At 34.5% G+C, this 23,153-nt stretch overlaps 1 protein-coding gene and 1 long non-coding RNA gene across 2 annotated transcripts in view; one reads left to right on the forward strand and one right to left on the reverse strand.

Annotated features, from left to right (window-relative positions):
- The window catches only part of LOC108605577 (tyramine beta-hydroxylase), a 29,222-nt gene extending 7,285 nt beyond the window's left edge, over nt 1–21,937 (forward strand). The window contains exons 3-8 of the mRNA XM_017995347.2: nt 17,339–17,697; nt 17,751–17,902; nt 17,961–18,352; nt 19,581–19,930; nt 20,000–20,187; nt 21,522–21,937. Of these exons, the coding sequence (XP_017850836.1) occupies nt 17,339–17,697; nt 17,751–17,902; nt 17,961–18,352; nt 19,581–19,930; nt 20,000–20,187; nt 21,522–21,822 (1,742 nt within the window). The 3' untranslated portion in view covers nt 21,823–21,937. The remainder of the gene's footprint in view (nt 1–17,338; nt 17,698–17,750; nt 17,903–17,960; nt 18,353–19,580; nt 19,931–19,999; nt 20,188–21,521) is intronic.
- LOC108605578 lies at nt 16,352–17,131 on the reverse strand. Its single transcript, XR_001915384.1, has 3 exons — nt 16,872–17,131; nt 16,513–16,816; nt 16,352–16,452 (listed from the first exon to the last, which is right to left on the reverse strand). It is a non-coding gene; the product is annotated as an uncharacterized LOC108605578 (long non-coding RNA).
- Nucleotides 21,938–23,153: the final 1,216 nt, after the last annotated feature.

The following is a 23,153-nucleotide window of genomic DNA, read 5'->3' on the forward strand; positions in this document are numbered from 1 at the left end:
TTAAATAATTTACACTTTTAAAAATAGACTTGAAAATAGAAATTAGTTAAACATATTGAGCATTAAGTGCGTACAAAATACAAAATTAAATGATTATATGCAAGCTTTAATATTTATGCAACTTTATTTGTTAAATTGTTTAAGTGGCAGCAACTTTGAGGGCTTAAGCAATTAAATAGTTTACACATTTAAAAATTGACTTGAAAATGAAGTGCGTACAAAATTAAATGAATATAAATATGCTTTAATTTTTATGCATTTTATTAAATTTTTATACATTTGGCATATTAAATTTAATAATTTAATAGCAGCTAAACTTAGTTTGCAAGCAAATTTATATATTTTTATTTTTATCTATAATTAATCTATGCATTTAATTTATCTATGCTTTAGCTTTATTATGAAATCATTTCAATTGCATTTACTTGTGACTACTTCAAGCCAAACTTGAATTCAAGTCCCATGTGCGTCGCTGTTTGGCACCTGCTGTGCCCACATTCTATTACTTTTAATTAGCCTAATGGCGACAATTCTGCTGGGATCTGAAGAAAGCAAAGCAGCCATAGAAACCTTAACCCAATCCCAATCCAGCGAGCGGACTCATTTGCATGGCGTTAATCAGCTGTGTGTGTGTGTGTGTGTGTGTGTGTCTGACAAAAGAAAAGCAGGAAAAGCGATTAGAACTAAGGTGACCTGACCTTTTGTGCTTTGATACGCTTTGCTTTCGAGTCTTATGACTAAACTAAACGCACATCAAATGGAAAGTTTAGAGCAGCTTAGGACTGCCAGACCGCAATGATTAATGTACTACCAGCATTATTAGCTATATATAGGCCAGACGGCCAGACGAACAGACAGTCGTGAGTCTTAATTTTTGGGTAGAGTAGTCAGAGGCCCGCAGCGACTTTAAAAGTTATTGCCATCGTTCTTATCGTTCGGCGTTTGCTTGTCAAACAAAACACAAATCCCCTTGACAGCAGGACCCTAAAAAAAAGAAGAAGAAGAAGCATTGAGTAGGAGTTGCAAGTTGGAAGTTTGCAGCTATACACGCGACACATTCCTAAATTGGCTCCGTCCGTATGATAATCGTGACCCACAAAATCTGCTGGGAGTCCGTTCGTCTGTCCGGCACATGCCAAAAGTATTTGCGGTTGCAATCAGCCGACAATCAAGCGAATTACACGAAAAATGAAGCCAAAAGCATTTGGCTAATGAGGCGTCCACCAGGGCCAAAGCCCAACCCCAGCCAAATGGCAATCAATAGGCCAACCAAAAACACAAAAAACTTTCTGGCTGCATAAATAATAAACTTAAACATGTGGCAGCAACTTGACAACACACGGCGCTGCTTTATTATTTTTATTTATTTGTATTTTCTACTCCAAATTTTTTTTTTGCCACTCTCTTAGTTTAAATCTCTTGACGACAGCCGCTGGGCTGCAAGAGTTAGCTATTAGCTTAGCTTTATATATATATATAACTTTATATGTGCATACAGTGGCGCTACAAGAAATGCGCACAACTGAATTTCAATTGTTTGCAAAATTGCATAAAAATCAATTATTTGCTTAGCATGCATTTTATTTTTAGAGTTTTTTTTCTTGTAATTTTTTTTAAGCGCATTTGGGTTTATGTCTTAACTTTTATGTATTTCTAGAGTTTTTTTGTAATTATTTTTGTCTTTATTTTATATTTATCTAATTTTTATGTGTTTTTTAGAATTTTTTAAAATTATTATATTTTTATATTTATATTTTAAGCACATTTTTCTTTTGTCTCTTAGATTTATTTAATTTTTATGCATTTATAAATTTTTTTTGAAGTTTTTTTAAGCACATGGGTTTATTTTAGATTTGCTTAAATCTTATGCATTTTTAAAGTTTTTTGGATTTTTTTTAGCACATTTGTTTTTTTATCTTTTACATTTTTATGCATTTTTAGAGTTTTTTTTTTAAGAACATTTGTCTTTATCTTCAATTTATTTTCTTGCTATGCATTTTTAGAGTTTTTTGAAATTATTTCTAAGCACATTTGTCATTATTTTAAATTTATTTATGTGCTATGCACTTGGAGTTTTTGAATCTTTTCTAAGCACATTTGTGTTTATCTTAGATTTATTTACTTTTTATGCATTTTTAGAGTTTTTGGAATTATTTCTTAAATACATTTAGAAGTTAGCTACTAGATTTATTTTATTTAGAGTTTTTCTTAAATTCTCTAATCATTTAAATTCTCTAATCATCACTTAACTTAAAGAAAAAGTTTTGTTTGCTTTTTGTGCATTTCTTAGCTAACATTTAAAATTGCAACTCATAGCATGACTAAGCAAGTTTAAGAAGCTCGACTAAGTGTTTTTAAATTCAAGTTTACAGCTTGACTTTAGGTTATGAACATAAAATATTTGAAACTTTTGAATTTCATTAAAAATTGACTTAGCTTAGGTGTCTGCATTGTATCGCACACTACTGTAGTTAGCCAAGTTTATACGTACGTGTTGAATTGGGCTTTGTGTCTGCGAGTGGCGCGAATGCTCCAAATGGCGCGAATGTGAATGTGGCGCACCCAAAAGGCCAATGAAGTCCGTTTTGCGACGTTTGCCAATTTCGAGTCGATTTATTTGGTGGAAACCAATAAATAACCAATGTTATACAGCATATATATAAACAAGCTATAGGCATATATATAAAGATTTGTAGCACGTTTATATATTTTTAGTTTGGCGGCTTACTAAAGTAGAACATTAAAAGCTTTGACTAAATCAAATGGCAGCTTAAAATGAAAGCTAAAGTTTAACTCTAATTTAATTTATTAAACTTTGGCTGAGGTAAGCAACACTTGAGTTGAGTTAAGTTTTGTGAGTTTGCTAGATCAAAGCAAAAAGTTTAGGCACATGTTGCTACAGTAAATACACTATATAAGCAACAGTTGATTTGAGCAACTATAATGAAGTATTAAAGCAATTTTTGATTGATTTTAGGATTTTTTTTAAATACAATAAAAATAGCACTGAAAAGAACTTCAGCGCTTAATAAATTGAATATATAATTTTTATGCTTTAAATGTGTCTGCTCTATATATTTATTTGCTGTATTATAAAATTCAATAAATATTTAAAAAGCCATAAGTGTGTCGATTGGTCGTCGTCATGGTGGCAAAACAATTTAGTTGGCTAACATATAGACAGCGAGCGATATCAATTGTGTTTTTATATTTTTTATTTCTTTACGTTTTCGCACGCTTTTTAGCTTATGTGGGTGGCGGTCTGTCCGTCTGTCTGTCTGTTTGTGCCCTAGAGTGCAACGTTTCGTTTTCATTCGCTTGCGCCATTTTTGTCAATTTTATTTTTTTTATTTTTTTTGCACATTGGCAACACAATTTAACACTTTAGTGTTATCTCGAGGGTATTCTAAAAAATAAGCCAAGCCAAGCAAACAGCGAATTGCAAACTGCACTCAATTTCAGTTTCAGCTCAAACAGTGAATTGAACGCATTTCCGTTTACATTACATTCATTTCCGCTTCGTGTGAATTTATTAAGCGACAGAGTCACACACACACAGCGACATATGCTGGCTGTCAATTTGGCTCTAAGCAAGGGCCAAGCGGTGATTCGCTTAAGCGTATTTGTAAATTTCGCTCAAGCAGCTTAGTGTATGGGTTAGTTGAGGCTTAGGGCCAACCACTTAGGTGGGCTCACACACACACACACACAGACACACAAGCTTTGTGTCCTTTGCTTATTTGTTGCTTCATGCGTACACGCATTGGATTTTGATTAATGTTAGACACACACACACATACGCACACCTGAGAAAGCCCAACAAGTATTATAGATTATGTCAGCTTTGCGAAAATAAAAGACAGCAGACAAGCCGAACCAAGCGTAAAGTTATTTGTGTGCAACATTTTTAACATTTTGAAATATAAATGATAAAATTAAGTCAACACTTTAGCTCGCTCTATTGCAAACTGTGCTTAAATTTATATGGCAGCAGTTACGCTGCGTATGCGTAATATGGTGCATTAAGTATACGCCGCGTGTTTATTTTATAAAATGTTATTTTTGCGCATTAAATTCTTTTGCTTGCATATTTGATCTAAACACTGCGTATACTTAATATGTATTGCTATATGAAGCAACTAAACGCTGCGTATGCGTAATATGTATTAAGTTTAGCTATATGCATCGCTTATGCTTATTAAATTTATATAAATAATTCAACAAATTTTGCACATTTAATTGTCAAGCAGCAGCTTTGCTAAAAATAAAGCAAAATTATTTGCCCCCCCATACAATAAGTAAACTTAAAATTTACTTAGGGTAGGGCTGGCACTTTTATCGAAATTCCACTTTGCAGTCACTTTGTTCATATTAAATATTTATGCAATTCCCAAAGCTTAAATTGTTCGATTTGCCAGTCAATTGACTTGAAATTTATGCATTTACTTGGTTTGTTTTTAAATGTTGTTTACTTCGTTTTCATTTCTGTTCGTTTTCGCGCTTAAATCTATGCATAAGCTTAAATTTTTGTTGCTCTCGCAGCGCCGCGCACTTATGAATATTTATTTGAATACTGCATTTTTTATTGTTTTGTTTTGTAATTTGATGGCCACAACAAAAGCAACCAATTTGTAGTACAATTCAATTTTGATTGTATTTTCACACACATAAATGAATGGGGTATGCTCAGAAATATGTAAAGTTAAGTTTAAGTTGCTACGTTAAATTCAAAAACAAAAATTAGTTTGTTCAGCTTTAAATTTTGTGCTTGTGCTTTTTATTAATGGCTAACAAGCCAACAACAAATTAATTGAAATTTAATTTCAGCAATTCATTGCATTTAATTTAATTAATTTTATTTACATGCGCACACGACCAAAGTGTATAAGAAATTCGAGTGCTGTGGCAGCAATTTGAAAACTTTAATTATTACAAAGAAAATTGTATATAAATTATAGTCTGCTATTTTATTTTTTTAAGTAAAAGTGTTAAGGTTTTAAAGCAAGATAAAAATTTTAGGTTTTTTAATTTAATACAAATTGTTAAATTGCGTTAAATTTTATAGCTAAAGACTTTAATTTAATACAAATTGTTAAATTGCATTGAATTTTAATAAAAGTTCAGTTCATTTTCAATCTAAAGTGTATGCAAAAGTTGAGTAAAAATTATAAATTGTAATAGAAATCAGTTTGAAGTGCGCTGCTTAAGCTTATAATTGAATTTAATATAAATGACAAGCTAATTACGTTAACAATTAACAGCTTTGCTTCACTTGATTTTTATTTGTGCATATAATTTAATTAGCATTTACTTTAATTTACAGCAAATTTGGTATACAAAATATATAAAAAATTAATAATTGTCATTGGCTTGACATTCATTTCGATAATTTAATTTAATTGTTGCCGCATGAGCGCACATAAAAGTGTATCAAGTATATAAAGTGTATGAAGTGTATGCATTAGTCGTGTTTATGCTGTTTTAGTTAAGCGGCAGCAGCAATTTGATAGCTTGTTTATCAAGAATTAGTTGTGTGCCTAGCGTCAGACTCGGAGTTGGAGTCAGAGTCAGAGTCACGTTCGAGCAGCAGCAGCAGCAGCAGCAGCGGCGCGTTCAACCCATTTAGCCAAAGCGCTCTCAAAGGACGCCAGCCAAGTGTCAAAATGCCATTTTCAAGTAATTTTCTCATGTCGTAATGCTTGAGCTTGAGCTTGAGCCTGAGCTGCTGTTGCTGTTGCCAATGGTCTGCTGCTGCTGCTGCTAGAGCAACGCTTCAGGCATTAGCCATTAGAGCTCAGTTTTTGGTGCTTGGCACTTTTGATGTGCCAAAGTGTTTAATTAGTTGTCTCTCCTCCCTGCCCTCCCTCGCTCCCTCGCTCGCTCTTGGGCTGTTTGGCAAATATTTTGTTAACTTGCTTGCGGCACATCAATTAGCGTGCGCAGCAAGTGAATCAATTTTAAATTGATTTTTGCTTGATTTAATTGCGTTCAGCTCAACCCCAACCCCAACCCTAGCCCACGCCTGGCTTGCCACAATGTGTGTGTGTGTGTGGCAAGCATGAATTTAATTTTCATTCCATTTGCAAGCTGCAGCAGCCAATTATAGAATCTGCCTGCAGCGCGTGCACAAAAAATTTCATGCTATTAGCTTCAAGTGTTGTATGGCTTTTCCTTACTGCAGCAGCAGCAGCAGCAGCAGCAGCCATTTTCCATTTTCCATCCCTTTGCCAGGCTTGTCTCATTTGGGCGCTTGGCCTGAATTTTATTGCATTATGCATTGTGTGAGTTTCAACTAAAACGCACTGAAAAAAAATACATAAAATACACTAAGCAAAGTCCAATTAGTTTAAAATAATTTCAGTATAAATTTAAAAAAAATATATATATATTATATATGCAGTAAAATGCTTGATTAACAACTAAATTAATATGTTATTATTAATATAAATTTATGCTGCAAAATTTGCTGCATTTATTTTGTAGATAATTATTTAATTTTATTTTTGTTTATTTTTATTTTGTAGATAGATTAAATAAACAAATATTATTTTCTTTATTCTTTTAACAAAAATATTACATTTAAAAATATATAAGGCGCTGCAGCTAAACTATGCGTATACGTAATATGTGCTAGACATGCGTTAAGTATACGACGCGTGTTGCTATATGCAATGCTTATGCTTATTAAAATTCTTTTTTATATAGCAGCATTATAATTTAATTATAATTCTAAGAACTTGTTACATTACAAAATGCTGCAGTCTTTATTGAGCAAGCATTTTTTATATTTATTTTAACTTTAATCTATTTTTTGTATATATTTTTTTTAATATTTCTTTTTATATATATTTTTTCATATATATTTTTATATATTTTTTTTTATATATTTTTTTATATATTTATTTTTATTTATTTTTTATATATTTTTTTAAAATGTTGTTGCTTATTATTTAAATTCTGTTAGCAAGCACTTTTTTTATATTTTAACTTTAATCTATTTTTTTTTATATATTTTTTTGTATATTTTTTTGTATATTTTTTTGTAAATTTTTTTTATATATTTTTTTAAGAACTTGTTACATTTTTGCTTTGCTTTTAATTTGTCTATTTAATTAATTTAAATATATATGCTAGCGCATTCAATATGCGACTTTGCTAGTTTTGACGTTCTAATTTTTATTTCATTGCTCTACATATCGCATACTTAATGCTGTCGATGACGTTTGATTAAGAAACGCGCGCCGCGGCGTTCACAAAAACGCAAATGAAAAATAGTCGAAGAAATCTATGCTCAAAATTGGGTCAACTGCCGCCCGCTGCAAATGCAAATGCATTAAAAAATGAGAGAAAAAAAAACTAGAAAATGAAAGTGCTTTACCTGCGTTCAAGTGCAAAGCGCTTCAAGTGCCAAAATGCCAAATGAGAAGAAGAAGCAGCAGCTTGGGCCAGAGAATGCGTCGAAAGCGTCAAGTGATTTCAATTTTTTGCTTCAAAATTTTCTATTTTTTGCATCTCGCTTACATTCGAAACTCATTAGTACAAACTAAGCTGCATATAAGTATATATGTATGTGTGTGTGTGTGTTTGTTAAGCAGCAGCGTCTTCGTTTGAGCCAAGTACCAAGTTGTGTAGCTGTGTGTGTGATAAAGACTTGAACTAAATTGAATCAAAGTGCTGCTTGGAGCAGAGCCATGCTCATATTTATATACAATATATATACATATGTGTGTGTGTGTGTGTGTGTGTGCTTGTGTGTGTGTGTAGTCATGAATATAATCTATGCAAATGTTAAGCTATTATTAAGGCACTAAAGCGCGCTAGGATCAGCGCAGCTTACACTTGCGTCCAGCGCTATTGAGTCAAGCTCCAAGCAAAAGGTTATCATATATATATATATCTATAGTATATATGTTTTTGTATGCTATATTTAGCTGCATTTTTGTTGTTTTTGAACATATTAAAATTTGAGTTTATTAGCTGCTTTGACTGCTTGCTTATCGTTATCGATAACAAATTAGCAGCTGCTATGTATCAACAAAATGCTGCAGTCTTTATATAGCAGCCATTTTTTTTATATTTATTTTAACTTTAATCTATTTTTTTATATATTTTTTATATATTTTTTTTATATATATTTTTTCTTATATATTTTTTTATATATTTTTTTATATATTTTATTTTTTGTATATTTTTTTAAAAATTTTGTTGGCTTAATTATTTATTATTTTCTTGCCATTTTTTTTATATTTATTTTAACTTCAGACTAATTTTTTATATATTTTTTTTTTCTTATATATATTTTTTATATATATTTTTTTATATAAATGTTTTTATGTTTATTTTTTATTTTCTTATAAATTTCTTTATATATATATTATTTTTTTATATATTTATTTTTATATATTTTTCTAAATTTTGTTGCTTATTATTCTATTATTATTTGCTACATGTTAAGCTCTAGTCTGCTAATTATTTATTTTCACTTTAATCTTTTCATATATATATATTTTTTAATTTTGTTGCTCGTTATTTTAAAATTCTGTTATTATTTGCTGCATCTTAAACTCTAGCCGTGCTAATTTCTGTTCTGAGCCAGTGTGCCATTTATTTTTGCCCACCACTGTAGCTCAACACATTGCACATTGCCAGCGCGTATTTTATTTTACGAAATTCAGTTACATTTTTATGTGCTATGTGTGTGTGTGTGTGTTTGTGTTTTTTTCTCTTCTTTAATTTAGCTAAATTTGTTTATTTCATATTCACTTTTATATATATGAGAATTCCCCAGAGCAGCAGCAGCAGCAGCAGCAGCAGCGACAGCAGCAGCGGCAGCAACAATTGCTGTTTGGCTAAAATAATTCAAGTGACGGCTTTCGGCTCTTGGCGCGGCTCTAATACAAATCTGCCAGTGGCGCTCACTGAATGCAAAGTGCACACAAACATAGATGTGTGTGTGTGTGTGTGTAACTGTCAGTTGGGGTTAAGGTGCTGCCCACCAAAGTGGCAAACTTTATGCTCTAGCTGCCCATCACTTGTCAGCTTTGTAGCCCCCATGGCCAGTTGGTCATGTTTATGAGCTAGGCCAAATGTAAAGTATCTTTGAGTTACTTTTTATATACATGCATGCGTGTGTGTGTCTGTGTGTGTGTGTGTGTGTGTGTCATTAGCTAAATGAATGGCTGACACTGCAGATTTTTGGGGGGCCCAGGAGCGTTTACTTGTGATTAAGCTCGGCTGAGCGACTTGGAAATTCGACAAGTGGGGCACAGAGTGATGACAACAACTTAATGGAAATAACTACACATTTATAAGTGACAACTTTCTCTCTCGCAGCCTCTGAGGCGCTTTTCATGCTTGTTATGGCCACGAGACACGAGACACGAGACCAGGGCCAAGAGCGTATAATTTATGGCCGAGGCGTGGCAGACAAATGGCCGGCATATGCCTTACAAGAAACAAAGTTACGCATGCGAGCATCTTACATATACAAATGTAGCTGCAGATACATACAGACAGACAGACAGACGAACGGACAGACGGACAGCAACCGCACGCTGGCAATAACTAACGCTAAATTAGTTTGCAAACTGAGAGTGAAAAAGGCAAAGCTGCCAGATGAAACCTAATTTGACACACACACATGCACACACACACACACACATGCATATAGATAAAAAGGTTTGCAAGCAAATTAAAGCCCGCAACGCAATTGGCAGCAAGCAAAACCAAAAGCACCCAAAAACCCAAACCAACACCAAAGAATTCAAGCAAACTCATCAGCAAACTATTTTGGTTGCTTCGTTTGGAATTATTTGGGGCTGCTTACAAGATATTGCTTACATATTTGTTTAACATTAACAACTAATTAAGAAATTGCATTTAAACTAAATTGTTGTCAAGCTTTCTCTATTGAAATTGTTTACATACATATTTATTTAGTATTAACAACTAATTAAGAAATTGCATTTAAAGTTGAGCTGCTTAAAATTTGCTATTTATTTATTATTGCATTTATTTCGAATGGCTTAAGCTTTATAACTTTCTTTAGAGATATTGCCTATATAGTTTTTATTTAGCATTAACAACTAAGTAAAAAATTGTATTTAAATTTGAGATGCTTAAAATTTGTTTAAAATAGAATTGCTTATAGATATTGCTTATAAAGTTTGCTTACATATTTAATTAGCATTAACAACTAATTAAGAAATTGCATTTAAAGTTGTATGTGCTTAAATATTTTTATTGAATTTATTTAGAATTATTAATGCCACCTAAGTCAAGATTTATATCTTCTTCTTATAGCTATTGCTTATATATATTATTTACATATTTATTTGCATTAACTAATTAAAAGCTGTTTTCAATTTATTGAGCTTTGAATTGAAGCTTCTTTATAATTCATTTTTTTATTCTAAAAACAAACATTTCTTTATTCTTTTTACGTGTTTGCTTTTGTTTACTAACTATTAATAAGTTAGACAGAAATATTTACATTAAAAAAATGCAAAGCTGTTTGCTTTTTTTATTTTTAATCTGCTTAAGCAACATTTATTTTTTATAAATGAAATGCAACAAAACTATGCATAGTTTAATCGCTGCTAAATATGTTTAATTATTTAATAATTTTCAGAATTTATTTGCTGTTTGTTTTTAATTTAACAAAATTTGATGCATTTGTTGTGTCACTAAAATTAAATTGCAATTAGCATAGCACAAAAAAAAATGCAGCTAACAAATGTGTTTAGACTTTAGAATTTGTGCCCAGCCTGAAACTTGAAACTTGATTTATATTTCGTATATATATGTTTTTCATATAACTGTATGCGCCTTATGTTGCTTATGGCCAACTCAAAAGTCCGGCGTATATGTCGCCGAATGCTTTTGTGATATGCCACATGTAAACTGACACCACACACACACACACACACGTATATGTGTGTGTGTTTGTTATTTTTTTTTTTATCAATTTGGTTGCGGGTTACGTTTTGTGCCGCTGTCGACATTTTTGTTGGCAAGCCGCTGGTTTTTCCAAACACGTGTGGCTGCCACGCTGCACAGGTCAGCCACGCCTACTCGCCTCCTCGACCCGCCTGCGTGCGTTGGTTGCGTGGTCAGCTTTATTAGGTTTGGGGGGTTTCACTTTTTTGGGCTTCCTGCTGTTTCGCGTGTGTGCCTTTTAATTTATTTATCACTGGAGCCCATAGTAGTCGCCCAGCCCCAGCCCCAGCCCCAGCTTCAGCTTCAGCCACTGGCAATTTGAAGGCCTTTTGTTTATGCAGGATTCTGTGCCCAGTTAGTGGCTTGGGTGCCGTTAACATTGCGTTTCCGATTGCCCAAAACACGCCTCACCCCACTCGCTGGCTCTTGCTCTCTATCTAACGTTTTGCTGCTGCTTCTCTCTGTGTGTGTGTGTGTGTGTGTGTGTGTGTTAACTGCAGCACTTTTAAGCCAAATGCCATTACATGATTCAAGGTATTGTAATCCATTTGAGCAACTAAAATCTCAGCAGAGTTAAGATTGAAGCACTTTCTATACTCTGTAGAATTTTTAAGAAGTAAATAAGAGTTCAGCCTGAGTTAGTGTTTAATTAATTAACTTTTATAGCAATTGTATTTATTTTATTGAATGAAATTAATTAATTAATTCATTATTAAATTAAAATTTATTTATGCATAACTTATAGCCAAGAATTTTCATGCGTATAATTATTTAATTAAATTTAATATTAGTATTAACTATTAATTACACTCTAGAATTTCCAGCTGCCATAGTATAATTAATTATAATTTAATTTAATTCAGCAGCTACAATAAATCATTTTTTTTATTAGTTAATTACTTGAATTTGTAGGCATAAAATTTAATTAAACTACTTTAAGTATAATTAATTATACTTTAATTTAGTTCAGCAGCTACAATAAATAATTTATTTATTAGTTAATTACTAGAATTTGTAGTTATACAATTTAATTAAACTAATTAAATTAATATATTTGAACTACAGCTAGCATAGAATTAACTTATTTAGATATATATATTATTTATTTAGAATTTACACTATTGAATTTCTAGCAATTGAATTGCAGCGAATTCTTTAGTATAATTAACTATCTTTACAAATTAGTTATTATTTTTATTTATTCATGCATTAAATAATTAATTATATTTACAAATTAGTTATTATTTGTATGCATTGTTGAAATTAAATTAGAGCGAACTGGCATGGATACAATTAATTAATTAACTAATTGATGCGCATATTTTATTTATTTAGAATTTATGCTTAAGGCATTGTAGGGATATAATTAGCAAAGACTTAATTGTTTAATGCTTAATTATATTTAAACTCTAGAAATTCTATAAATTCAGAAAGTGCAGATCTCATAATTAATTAATGCTGACTTAATATATTTTATATTTAATAAGCGAATTTGGCTGCAGCTCTAAATTTTTGAATTTATACAAAATTTATGCAACTTTCGCTTTGTTCTGCTGTTCATTAAACTTAAAGCGTTCGCTGTGAGTGCAATTGGTTTAAATTGCATGCATTTACAGCCACGCCCACACCGCCCATTTGCTGACACTTTGGCGCTGTGCAGCAATTGCAATTAACCTGAACATAAATATACGTTAACAATATAACAATGTAGACGTGAGTGTCGTTTAGGCGGCTCCATCAAAATGTCAACAGCTTAAATGCCAAAGCGAACAAAGAACAAACAAGCACAGACATGTGTATGTGCGTGTGTGTGTGTGTGGGTGTGTGTATAGCAAAGTGCTGTTGATTTATATGTGCGCGTTGCAGTCGATAAATCCTCAATAATTTATAGAGCAGCGCGACCGCAGCGTTGACCCAAGAGTAGAACAGAAATTTGTACAAATATTTGTCTCAATCAAAGCGTACGAAAAATTGTGGCAAAATTGAAGTAATGATGGTGATATATAAAAAAACAAAAAACGCATTTCATAACTCAATGTGACAAGAGAGCGAGCGAAGCAAATCAAGAGGAAGCTGCTGGAATTTATGCTGATAACAAGACGCGCAGCGCGACTGATGGGCCACTTGAAGTGGACAGACAGCTCGGATGTTGAATAGGTGAAAGCAAAATGGCAATGGAATTCAATAAAGTGTTAAGTGGGCAGAACTTGGCGCATGCCTAAGCTCGGAGTGGGTCATAATGATATCAGCTGGACAGGCAAGTGAGCTTAGCTACCCACTTGAGTCATATGCATGGCAGTTGAATTCTTTTTCAACTAGTGTGTGTGTGTGTGTGTGTGTCTCATGCAGTGAATAATAAGAAAATTCCTGTGCGCCTTGGCATGCCAAAGTGCTCAACAAGAAGAAGAAGCAGCAGCAGAGAGCAGCTCATCATCATCAACAACTGCTGCTGCTGCTGCTGCTGCTGCTTTACTTTCAATAGCCAACGCTGAACTATGCACTGCACACACACACACACACATTAAAAGCTGTGTGCGTGTGCCATTTCAAGTTCAGCGCCCAAGTTTTTACAGCTTTTTATTTATTTTATTTTTTTGCTTGTTTGTATTGAAAGCATGTCAAGCAGCAGCAGCGACGGCAGCAGCAAATGCAATAAACCTCATACAAGTTTATTAAATTTACAGTTATGTGTATGCTGCTTCACAACGTATAAAAAGCTTGTTAAATGCGCATGCAAATGCAATTGCTAAAGTTAAGACAAAGTCACTCGCCTGGCGCATAGTTTTAGTCACGCTCAAAAGTAGGCAACACAAAAATCGAATTGCACTACTATGTTTATAAACTTTTTACTCACACACACACGCACACACACACACACACACACACACGCAGTTGGGCATGGGACAATATTATTAAGGCCAACTGTGACAGCGCACAAAAGTAGGCAACTAAAACTTGCACAATGACTTGCGCGCGCGCACAAGGAAATGCAAAATAATTGTCATTGTCGCTTTGATTGCCTCGAGACAATTTATTTATTTATTATTAAAAACAGTAGAGTAATGCAAAAAAACGAAAATTCAGCACAGCTGATAAATTTTTAATACCATTTTTTGTTCAATGGCGCTAGTCACATGCAGCCACTAATAATAAATGAAGTTAAAGCTTTAATGCAAATTTAATTTAAAAATAACATTCATTTTTTTATGCTTTTTGTGACTTTTACGAAGTTATTTTAAATTTTTTAATAAGCAAAAACGTAGATAAAATAGTTAAACTTAGTTGGTTATATGATTATTGCAACTTAACTTAGTTTTAATTGTTATAACGTTAATGCGCTTTTGATTATTTGCAAATTGAAATCAAAATAGTAAATAAATATTTGCTTAAACTAAAATTATTAATTTTCCAAGCTACAAAGACTTGCCTTATTTTATTTTAGTTTAATTTGCAAATTAAAATCAAAATAGTAAATAAATAATCTAAAATTATATATTTTGTTGTTGCAAGTTACAAAGACTTGTCTTATTCTATTTTAATTGCTATAACGTTAATGCGCCTTTGATTATTTGCAAATTAAAATCAAAATAGTAAATAAATAATCTAAAATTAGAATTTAATAACGTTAATGCGCGTTTGATTATTTGCAAATTGAAATCAATATAGTAAATATTTATTTACTACTTTGTTGGTTTCTCTGAGTGTTGTTTGGGTCAAGGCTCTGGGTGTGCAATTATAACTGTAAGCCTGAGATAAGCAAGCTGCAGACATTTACATATTTATTGTATTTAGACAGTCAGTTCTCCATCTGTGTGTGTGTGTGTGTGTGACTTGTTAACAATTCAAACACCATATATATTTGCTATAGCATAGTTTTCGGCGCCGGTCTTGAACATTTGAATATTTTAATTAAATTTTTGGCTAGCATTTGACATAACGTATGTGAACAATCAAAAGCAATTTGATGTTTATTAACGTTATCGCTGGCTCAGCCTCGAGACTATTTGCCACTTCTTGGGGCTACAATTGCAACGCTCTAGCTAAAAGCAAAGCAAACAGCAACAAGATACCAATCACAGTTACTTGTCTACAGCTATGTGTGTGTGTGTGTGTGTGTGTAGTGGATAACAAATCAATTTTTGTGTGCGCTTGTTCCTGTCGCTCTCCAAGGAGTGCTTAGAACTTAGCAACTGGTAACGTTGCTATTACTTTTGGGCCAAAAGCTTGATTTGCTGCTTGGCAAACTCAGCGCAGTGGCAAGCAAAATTCATCAAGCTTCGCTGCTCTGGACATGTGGAGCCATTGGCAATAAATTCAATAGTCTCGCTCTTGCTCTCGCTCTCGCTCTCGCTCTCTCGCTCTCACTTGTGAGTGCAATGGCCTTAAAAAAAAAAGAACGCTGTCACTTTTGATTGTAATCGAGTGTTTTTCTACCTTTCTCCATTTCTCTCTCTCTGCAGTTTGATATTTTTTTTTTGTATATTTTTCTTGTTTTATGTGTTTTGTGGGTTTTGTGTGTTTGCCAATTGGATTTGACATTTTATTGGGGTTTCTTGCCTTGTTACTGCCGCTTGACTGCGCGCCTCTGCTGCTTCTTCTTCTTCTTGTTCAGCAGCTAGTCAATTATTGTTGCTCTCGATGCTGCTGCCAACATAAATCTAGTGGCGGTTTGAGGTAGCGGGGCCATTGATATATTTTTTTGCACTTATTTGGCTAATTAAGTCCTTGGCTAGCAGCGAGTTGATTATGTTGCTTCAGCTTCAGCTCGTAACTGTAACCCGGGCCAGCGAGCGAGCGAGCGAGCTCTAATTGCAATCATTAATTTGAAGCATGTCATAAAATAGCAAAAGAGCGAACATTGTCAGCTGAAATAACAAAACAGCGCCAGAGTTAAGAGCAAAAGTTGCTCTCAAATGAAAAACATTAAATTGCAACTGGACTTGAGTAAGCCATTGGAAGTGGGAAGTGTAGAGCAAAATACGCAGCGTTAATAATGAAAAAATAAACATTTAATAATAATAAAAGTAATAATATTGAAAACAGGCTTCGATTTTCAATTAATGCTGCAGCAACTTTAATTAGTTTGAAACTTTTTATTCAGAATAAAAAGAATTCAGCGCTAGAATCAAATTATTTTGTAGCTATATCTATAGCTTTTAATCTAGCTATATCTATGTCTATATCTATATCTATAGCTATATCTTTATTTTTTAATTATATATATATATATAATCTATATCTGTATCTAAATTAAAGCATTATTTATTTTTTCTAGATTATTTTTTTTATTATTGCTCAACATTTGAATTTATAAAAATTTTAATTATGAATTTTGCAACTGCAACTAATTATGCTAAATAGCTAAGGGCAGAGCAGACATAGCCAAGCTGCAACAGCAAATCAAATGCATTTGTTTTAAATCTTATAATTATTTTATTTTCCAATCAATTAACAGGCTATAAAATAATAGCGAACGCCAAGCACTTGAACTTGCAGGTCCCGGTACCGTTTAAACTGCAAGCAAATTAAGCATAAGTAACAATTAAATTTAATGCATTAATGCTAAATACTTACAAACACATTGTGTGTGTGTGTGTGTGTGTGTGTAATTATTAAATTATATTAAATTATTTGCATTTGATTAGCGAGTCAGCTGCATTTGTATATGTGTATCTATTGATAATAACTGTTAAATTCAGGCGCTAAGCTGCGTCGCCGCCTATGGGGGCGTGGTACCGCCCTCTGGACAGGTTAACAACCAAGTGTAGAACCATAATCACCTTCACCTATCTTGATATCCACATTGAGCGTATTTCCATTTTGTCTTTAGTGTTGCTCTCATAGTTAAAAGATTTATATTATTCAACTTTTGTTTAGTCTAGTAAATAGCATATAGTTTATATTGATTGTTTTATATTTGATTGTATACTTACGTTTTTATTAATTTGTTGTCATTGTTGTTGATTTGCTTAACTTTAACAATTAACTGGGCTGAGTGCGTGTCTGGGCCGTGTAAAAATATTAACGCTGAATTAATATGAATATATGAAACATGTTAAAATGCTTGTTTTTTTAACCAAAATTAAAATATATATTAGATCGAAAAATAAAATTATTTTACAACGAAAAATTTATTTATATATATTTTTGTAAATTTTGTTAGCCAGAAATCGGAGCTGTATTCCCAACTGAGGCTGGGAGCAGACTGAAATATTTTGTGTTCAGCAGCGGCAGCTTGAAAAATTTGTTGGGCTCCAAGCTCACTAGATTTAGTTTTTATTTTTTAATATCAAATTGAATTATTGAATAATCAACATCTTTGTTTATCAATTGCCATTTATGAAATTGTTTATAATTCTACTATTTTATGTTATTTATTTGCATTTCGTCTCATTTGCAGGACTCTCCGATACGAAGCTGCATGAGATCTACTTGGATGACAAGGAGATCAAGCTCAGCTGGATGGTCGATTGGTATAAGCAGGAGGTTCTATTCCATTTGCAGAATGCGTTCAATGAGCAGCATCGCTGGTTCTATTTGGGCTTCTCCAAGCGCGGCAGCTTGGCCGATGCGGACATTTGTTTCTTTGAGAATCAGAATGGATTCTTCAACGTTGTGACCGATACGTACACCAGCCCAGACGGACGCTGGGTGCGCAAGGACTATCAGCAGGACTGTGAGGTGTTCAAAATGGATGAGTTCACTTTGGCCTTCAAGCGTAAATTCGACACTTGTGATCCGCTGGACTTGCGTCTGCATGTGAGTCAATTGCTTAAGCAATAAAAGCAAATGTCACTTTTCGCTTTTCGCAGGAGGGCACCATGTATGTGGTATGGGCACGTGGAGAATCGGAGCTCGCACTCGAGGATCATCAGTTCGCTTTGCCCAATGTGACGGCGCCACATGAGGCGGGACTCAAAATGTTGCAGCTGCTGCGTGCCGATAAAATTCTCATACCCGAAACGTAAGCAAAACCCAAACTCTGCTTTGGCTTTGATCTTCATTTTGACTTTTGTGCGCAGTAAATTGGAGCACATGGAAATTACTTTGGAGCAGGCGCCAGTGCCCGCTAAGGAGACCACCTACTGGTGCCATGTGCAGCGCTTGGGCGATCTTGTCAAGCAACGTCTGCATATTGTGCAATTCGAGCCGATTATTAAAAATCCCGGGATAGTGCATCACATGGAGATCTTTCATTGCGAGACTGGCGCACATATCGAAATGCCACTGTACAATGGCGATTGCGAGCAGCTGCCGCTGGCGGCCAAGGTCTGCTCCAAGGTGATGGCCCTGTGGGCCATGGGCGCCAGCACCTTTACGTATCCACCCGAAGCCGGCTTGCCCATTGGTGGACCAGCCTACAATCCGTACGTGCGTCTTGAGGTGCATTTCAATAATCCAGAGTTGCAAGCAGGTGAGTTTCATTGTTGAAATTGTTGTTGAGTTGCATGAGGCCAACATTGCTGATTGTTGAAAAAGTTGTTGTAGAGTTAAATTTAATTTTATTGCAATACACCAATTGGCATTACGTTGCTGATTGGTGAAATTGTTGTTGAGTTCAAATGACAATTTGAATTACGTTGCTGATTGGTGCAGCTGCTGTTGAGTCAATTGCATTTTATTCCTAAATGCAAATTGGGATTAGATTGTTGACTGTTGAAACTGTTGTTGAGTTAAATGAATTTGATTAGAATAACATTGCTGAGTGGTGAAACTGTTGTTGAGTCAATTTCATGTTATTTCTATATACCAATTGGTAAAACATTGTTGAAATGTTGTTGCTGGTTAAATAAATTTTATGCTATGTATGACAATTTGTATTAAATTGCTGATTGGTGAAACTGTTGTTGAGTTAGATTAATTACCAATACACCAATAATCTATGCTGATTGTTGAAATTGTTGTTGAGTCAATTTAATTTTATGCCAATTGTTGATTGTTGTAATTTATTTTTGACTTAAATTAAATTTATGTTACTATGATAATTAGAATTACATTGCTGATTGTTGAAATTGTTGTGGAGTTAAATTAATATAATACCACTATGGCAATTGGAAGTATAGCTTTAGCTCTCTCTCTCCCTCTCTCCAATGTAAAGCAATTCCTCTGAGTCATACTCTGATCCTAATGCAAAGACAGCAATTAGTTTAACGTTTAGCAACACTGTTTATGCTTGCTTGGCTGGTCACACTGAAAGCAGACAGAGAAAGAGAGAGAGAAAATAAAAGTTGTAATTTGATTTTGATGAGCTGGAGCACATAGGAATTACTGAAGTGGTTCAAGCACACACAGACAGACTGACTGAAGCGCAGACAGTGGGAGACATATGTATGTGTATACATACATTAATGCAGTGGGGTGATTTCATTAAAACTTTTGTATAAATAACAACAAGAGCCTTGACAAGAGCAATGTCATTATTGCTGCTTGAAGTGCTGCTCGTGAAGCCGCCAACAGTCAGCAGCAGCCAACCCAACAACATCTGCGCCGCTCGCATTACACGGCCACAACAAACGGGAAATGTTGAGTGCAGCACTCAGAGTCATGTGCATCTCGCTCGCTCTCGCTCTCGCTCTCGCATAATTTGGGGGAGGGGGGCAGCTGTGTATGTTGTGTATTAATATTAATCATACGCCCCGCAGGTCTCGTGGATAGCTCCGGTTTTCGCATTAAGCTATCGAAGACACTGCGACAATACGATGCGGGCGTCATGGAGCTGGGCCTGGAGTATACCGACAAAATGGCCATACCGCCCGGCCAGCTGGCGTTCCCATTGAGCGGCTACTGCGTCGCGGACTGTACACGCGCCGCTCTGCCACACAGCGGCATCATCATCTTTGGCTCACAGCTGCATACGCATTTGCGTGGCGTGCGCGTGCTCACGCGTCACTTTCGCGGCGAGCAGGAGCTGCGCGAAGTGAATCGCGATGATTACTACTCGAATCATTTCCAAGAGATGCGCACGCTGCACTACAAGCCGCGCGTGCTGCCGGTAAGTGAGACACACGATGCGAGGACTCCAAACAATTGCTTATTGCTCTTTTTGCTTTTTGGCTTGCAGGGCGACGCTTTGGTCACCACTTGCTACTACAATACGCTGGCGGATAGCAATGCAACACTTGGTGGCTTCTCCATTAGCGACGAAATGTGCGTCAACTATATTCACTACTATCCGGCGACGAAGCTTGAGGTGTGCAAGAGCTCAGTTGCCGAAGAGACGCTCGAGAATTACTTTATCTACATGAAGCGGTGAGTGAGTCAGTCTCATAATCTCATTATCATAATCATAGGCATTGTTGCTGTTGTTGCTGTTGTTGCTGTTGCTTTTGCTGTTGTCTGCGCATCAAAGGCAAAAGTTTTGGGCGGTATTCATAACGGAAATTTCTTTAGCTTCCTGTCAGTCCCAAAAGTAGCGCCAAGGTGCACACTAATTGCCAACGCTAATGGCAGCAGCCGCCGCAACAGCAACAAAATGAAAGCCAAAAAGCATAAAAAAAACAACAAAGCGTTGCCACCCCCAGCCCTTAAAAAAATGTACATTAGATTAGTGTGTGCGCGCGCTTGCGTCTGCGGTCTATGCAAATATCTACAAAGGACTTAATGGTTTTAAAAGGCTTTTGCTTTTTATATTTTTTTTTGCGTTTTTTTCGAGACAAACACTCAGCTGATTGAATAAAGGTTTTGCCAACTGTTTGTGCATTGTTAGACTTTGTGCAAAATTTATGGCTCGCAAAGTTGCAATTGAGTGGGTGGGGCGGGCTGCAACATAAATCAATTCAATTTTAATTTGCAAACATCTTGAGTTCAATTATGTTTGTCAGCTTTTGTTTAAGCTGTGCGCCTAACACTTGTTGCCATAAGTATTTGCCTTAAATTTGCTCAAAATCAAAAGTTTACTTATGTTACTTTAGTAAACTAACAGTTGATCTATCAAAATATTTGAAATTTTTTAATTTTATTTAACATTAGCGATAAGTATGTTGACAAAAGTGCAATTCATTGATTTATTTATTTTTTTTATTTAATATAAAGCTGCGCAAATTTTATGCTTGACAGTCGCAGCTACAAGTAATTGGACAAAAGTGCAATTTAGTGATTTATAATTTTCTTTGCGTTTGAAAATTAAAGTTTGCATGCAAATTATTTAACAACAATTAGTCTAAAAAATATATAATATATATTTTTAAGCATTGTATTTAAATATAAATTTTGGCTTTTTTTTTTTAGAACTGCTATGTACATAAAAATGTACAGAGTGTCTTATATGCTATTTATTTATTATAAGTATTTTTTTTTTTTATGCTTGAGCTTGAAACTTAAAGTTATAAGTTGTGTTATTTTTAATTAAGCATAGCTTATACTTTTTTTTTTTACTTACTTATGTGTTATTTATTTATACGAATTTCGCGACAACTCTTTGGTCAACATACTTTTGTTGAATAGTGTAAGTGACTTGATATTGAATGCGGCATTGTGTGTGAAATGTGAAATGAAAATATACAAATATTAAATATTTTCTATAATCTTTGTGCTCCCTCCCACTCTCTCTGTCTCTCTATCTTGCTTTCACTCTCTGGATGCAGCAAGGAGCATCAGCATGGCATACACTTGAATGGGGCACGCTCATTGAATTATCGCAGCATCGAGTGGACACAGCCGCGCATTGACCAACTTTACACGATGTATATACAGGAGCCGATTAGCATGCAATGCAACAGATCGGACGGGCAGCGTTTTCCCGGCCACAGCTGGGAGGGTGTGGCCACAACGCCCGTGCAAATCCGTGTTCCCATACATCGGAAGCTCTGCCCCAACTACAATCCGCTGTGGCTGAAGCCGTTGGAGAAGGGCGATTGCGATTTGCTGGGTGAATGCATCTACTAAGCGTAACAATTGAGTTTTGCCACAGCACAAGGACATGGCACACACACACACACACACACACACACACAGACATAGACACACGCACACTCAAACAACAATGCACAGTTAAAGTGAGCAACCCTTTTATAATGTTTATTTTGTTTATACACATAGCATAGTATATATGTATGTATGTATAAATATTGTTTGTTGCTTGTTTATTTTTCCTTTCGTTTTGTCAAGTGTTGAAATTGTTTTCAACAACAAGAACAACAGCAACAATAACGCAGCAAGCATTATCGTTAAATGAAATCGCTGAAAAGCAACAAGACAACGCATTCAAGTTGAGCGCAGCCAACTTTTTGATACACTTTGATTGTCTGAATATTTTCCTAGCCGCAAAGTTTGTTTGAGAAATTTAATTTACAAAAATATTCCGCTGCTTCTGAATCATCTATATAGCAAATTTGTTAGCTCTAGCCTCAGGACTTTCTGAGTACTTGTTGCTCATACAGACGAACAGCGCTTGTAATCGTTTTTTTTCGATTTGTAAAATATTCAGCTGCTTCTGAATTATCTATATAGCAAATTTGTTAGCTCTAGCTTTAATAGATTCTGAGTACTTGTTGCTCATACAGACGAACAACGCTTGTAATCGATTTTTTTTCGATTTGCGACGCACTGTTTGAGAAATTTTATTTACAAAAATATTCAGCTACTTTTAAATTATCTATATAGCAAATTTGTTAGCTCTAGCTTCAATACTTTCTGAGTACTCGTTGCTCATACAGACGAACTGCGCGCATTTGACTCAGTTTGACTCGCTACTTGCTCAGCAAGGACATCTGCTTTATATAAAAATGACAAAGTGTATAAAAAGGTTCAACTAAAAAATGTATACACGCGTTTTTTGTTTTTTAATTTCTAATGAATTTCTTTGGACGCGCTTCTTTGTTGTGTTGTGCCTTTGAACTTTTTGTGACAAAAAATGAAATATATATGTATATGTATATGTATATGTATATATATGTATGTGTATGTATATAAGGTAGGCCAGTGCTGGCTTCGGGCGCACAGCAAGTTGAAGAAGAAGAAGCAGAGCTGAGCTTTATAAAATATAGATGAGGCAACTAGCAGGCAAAGCGACCGGATGATGGCAACAAATTAGGTTGAGAGCTGAGACGACAGCGCTGGAAACAGTTGCAACTCTAATTACCAAGCTGAGTGGTCTAGCTGGCAGACGCTAGATGGCGCTAGTAAATTTATTTGTTTTTCAACTGCCAACAGCCATGGCAGGCGCACTTTTAAATATCAATTATTTAGCTTATACATTTTTGTTAAATTAATAACTT

This window comes from Drosophila busckii, chromosome X, assembly GCF_011750605.1.
Source record: "Drosophila busckii strain San Diego stock center, stock number 13000-0081.31 chromosome X, ASM1175060v1, whole genome shotgun sequence".
Classification (NCBI taxonomy): domain Eukaryota; kingdom Metazoa; phylum Arthropoda; class Insecta; order Diptera; family Drosophilidae; genus Drosophila; species Drosophila busckii.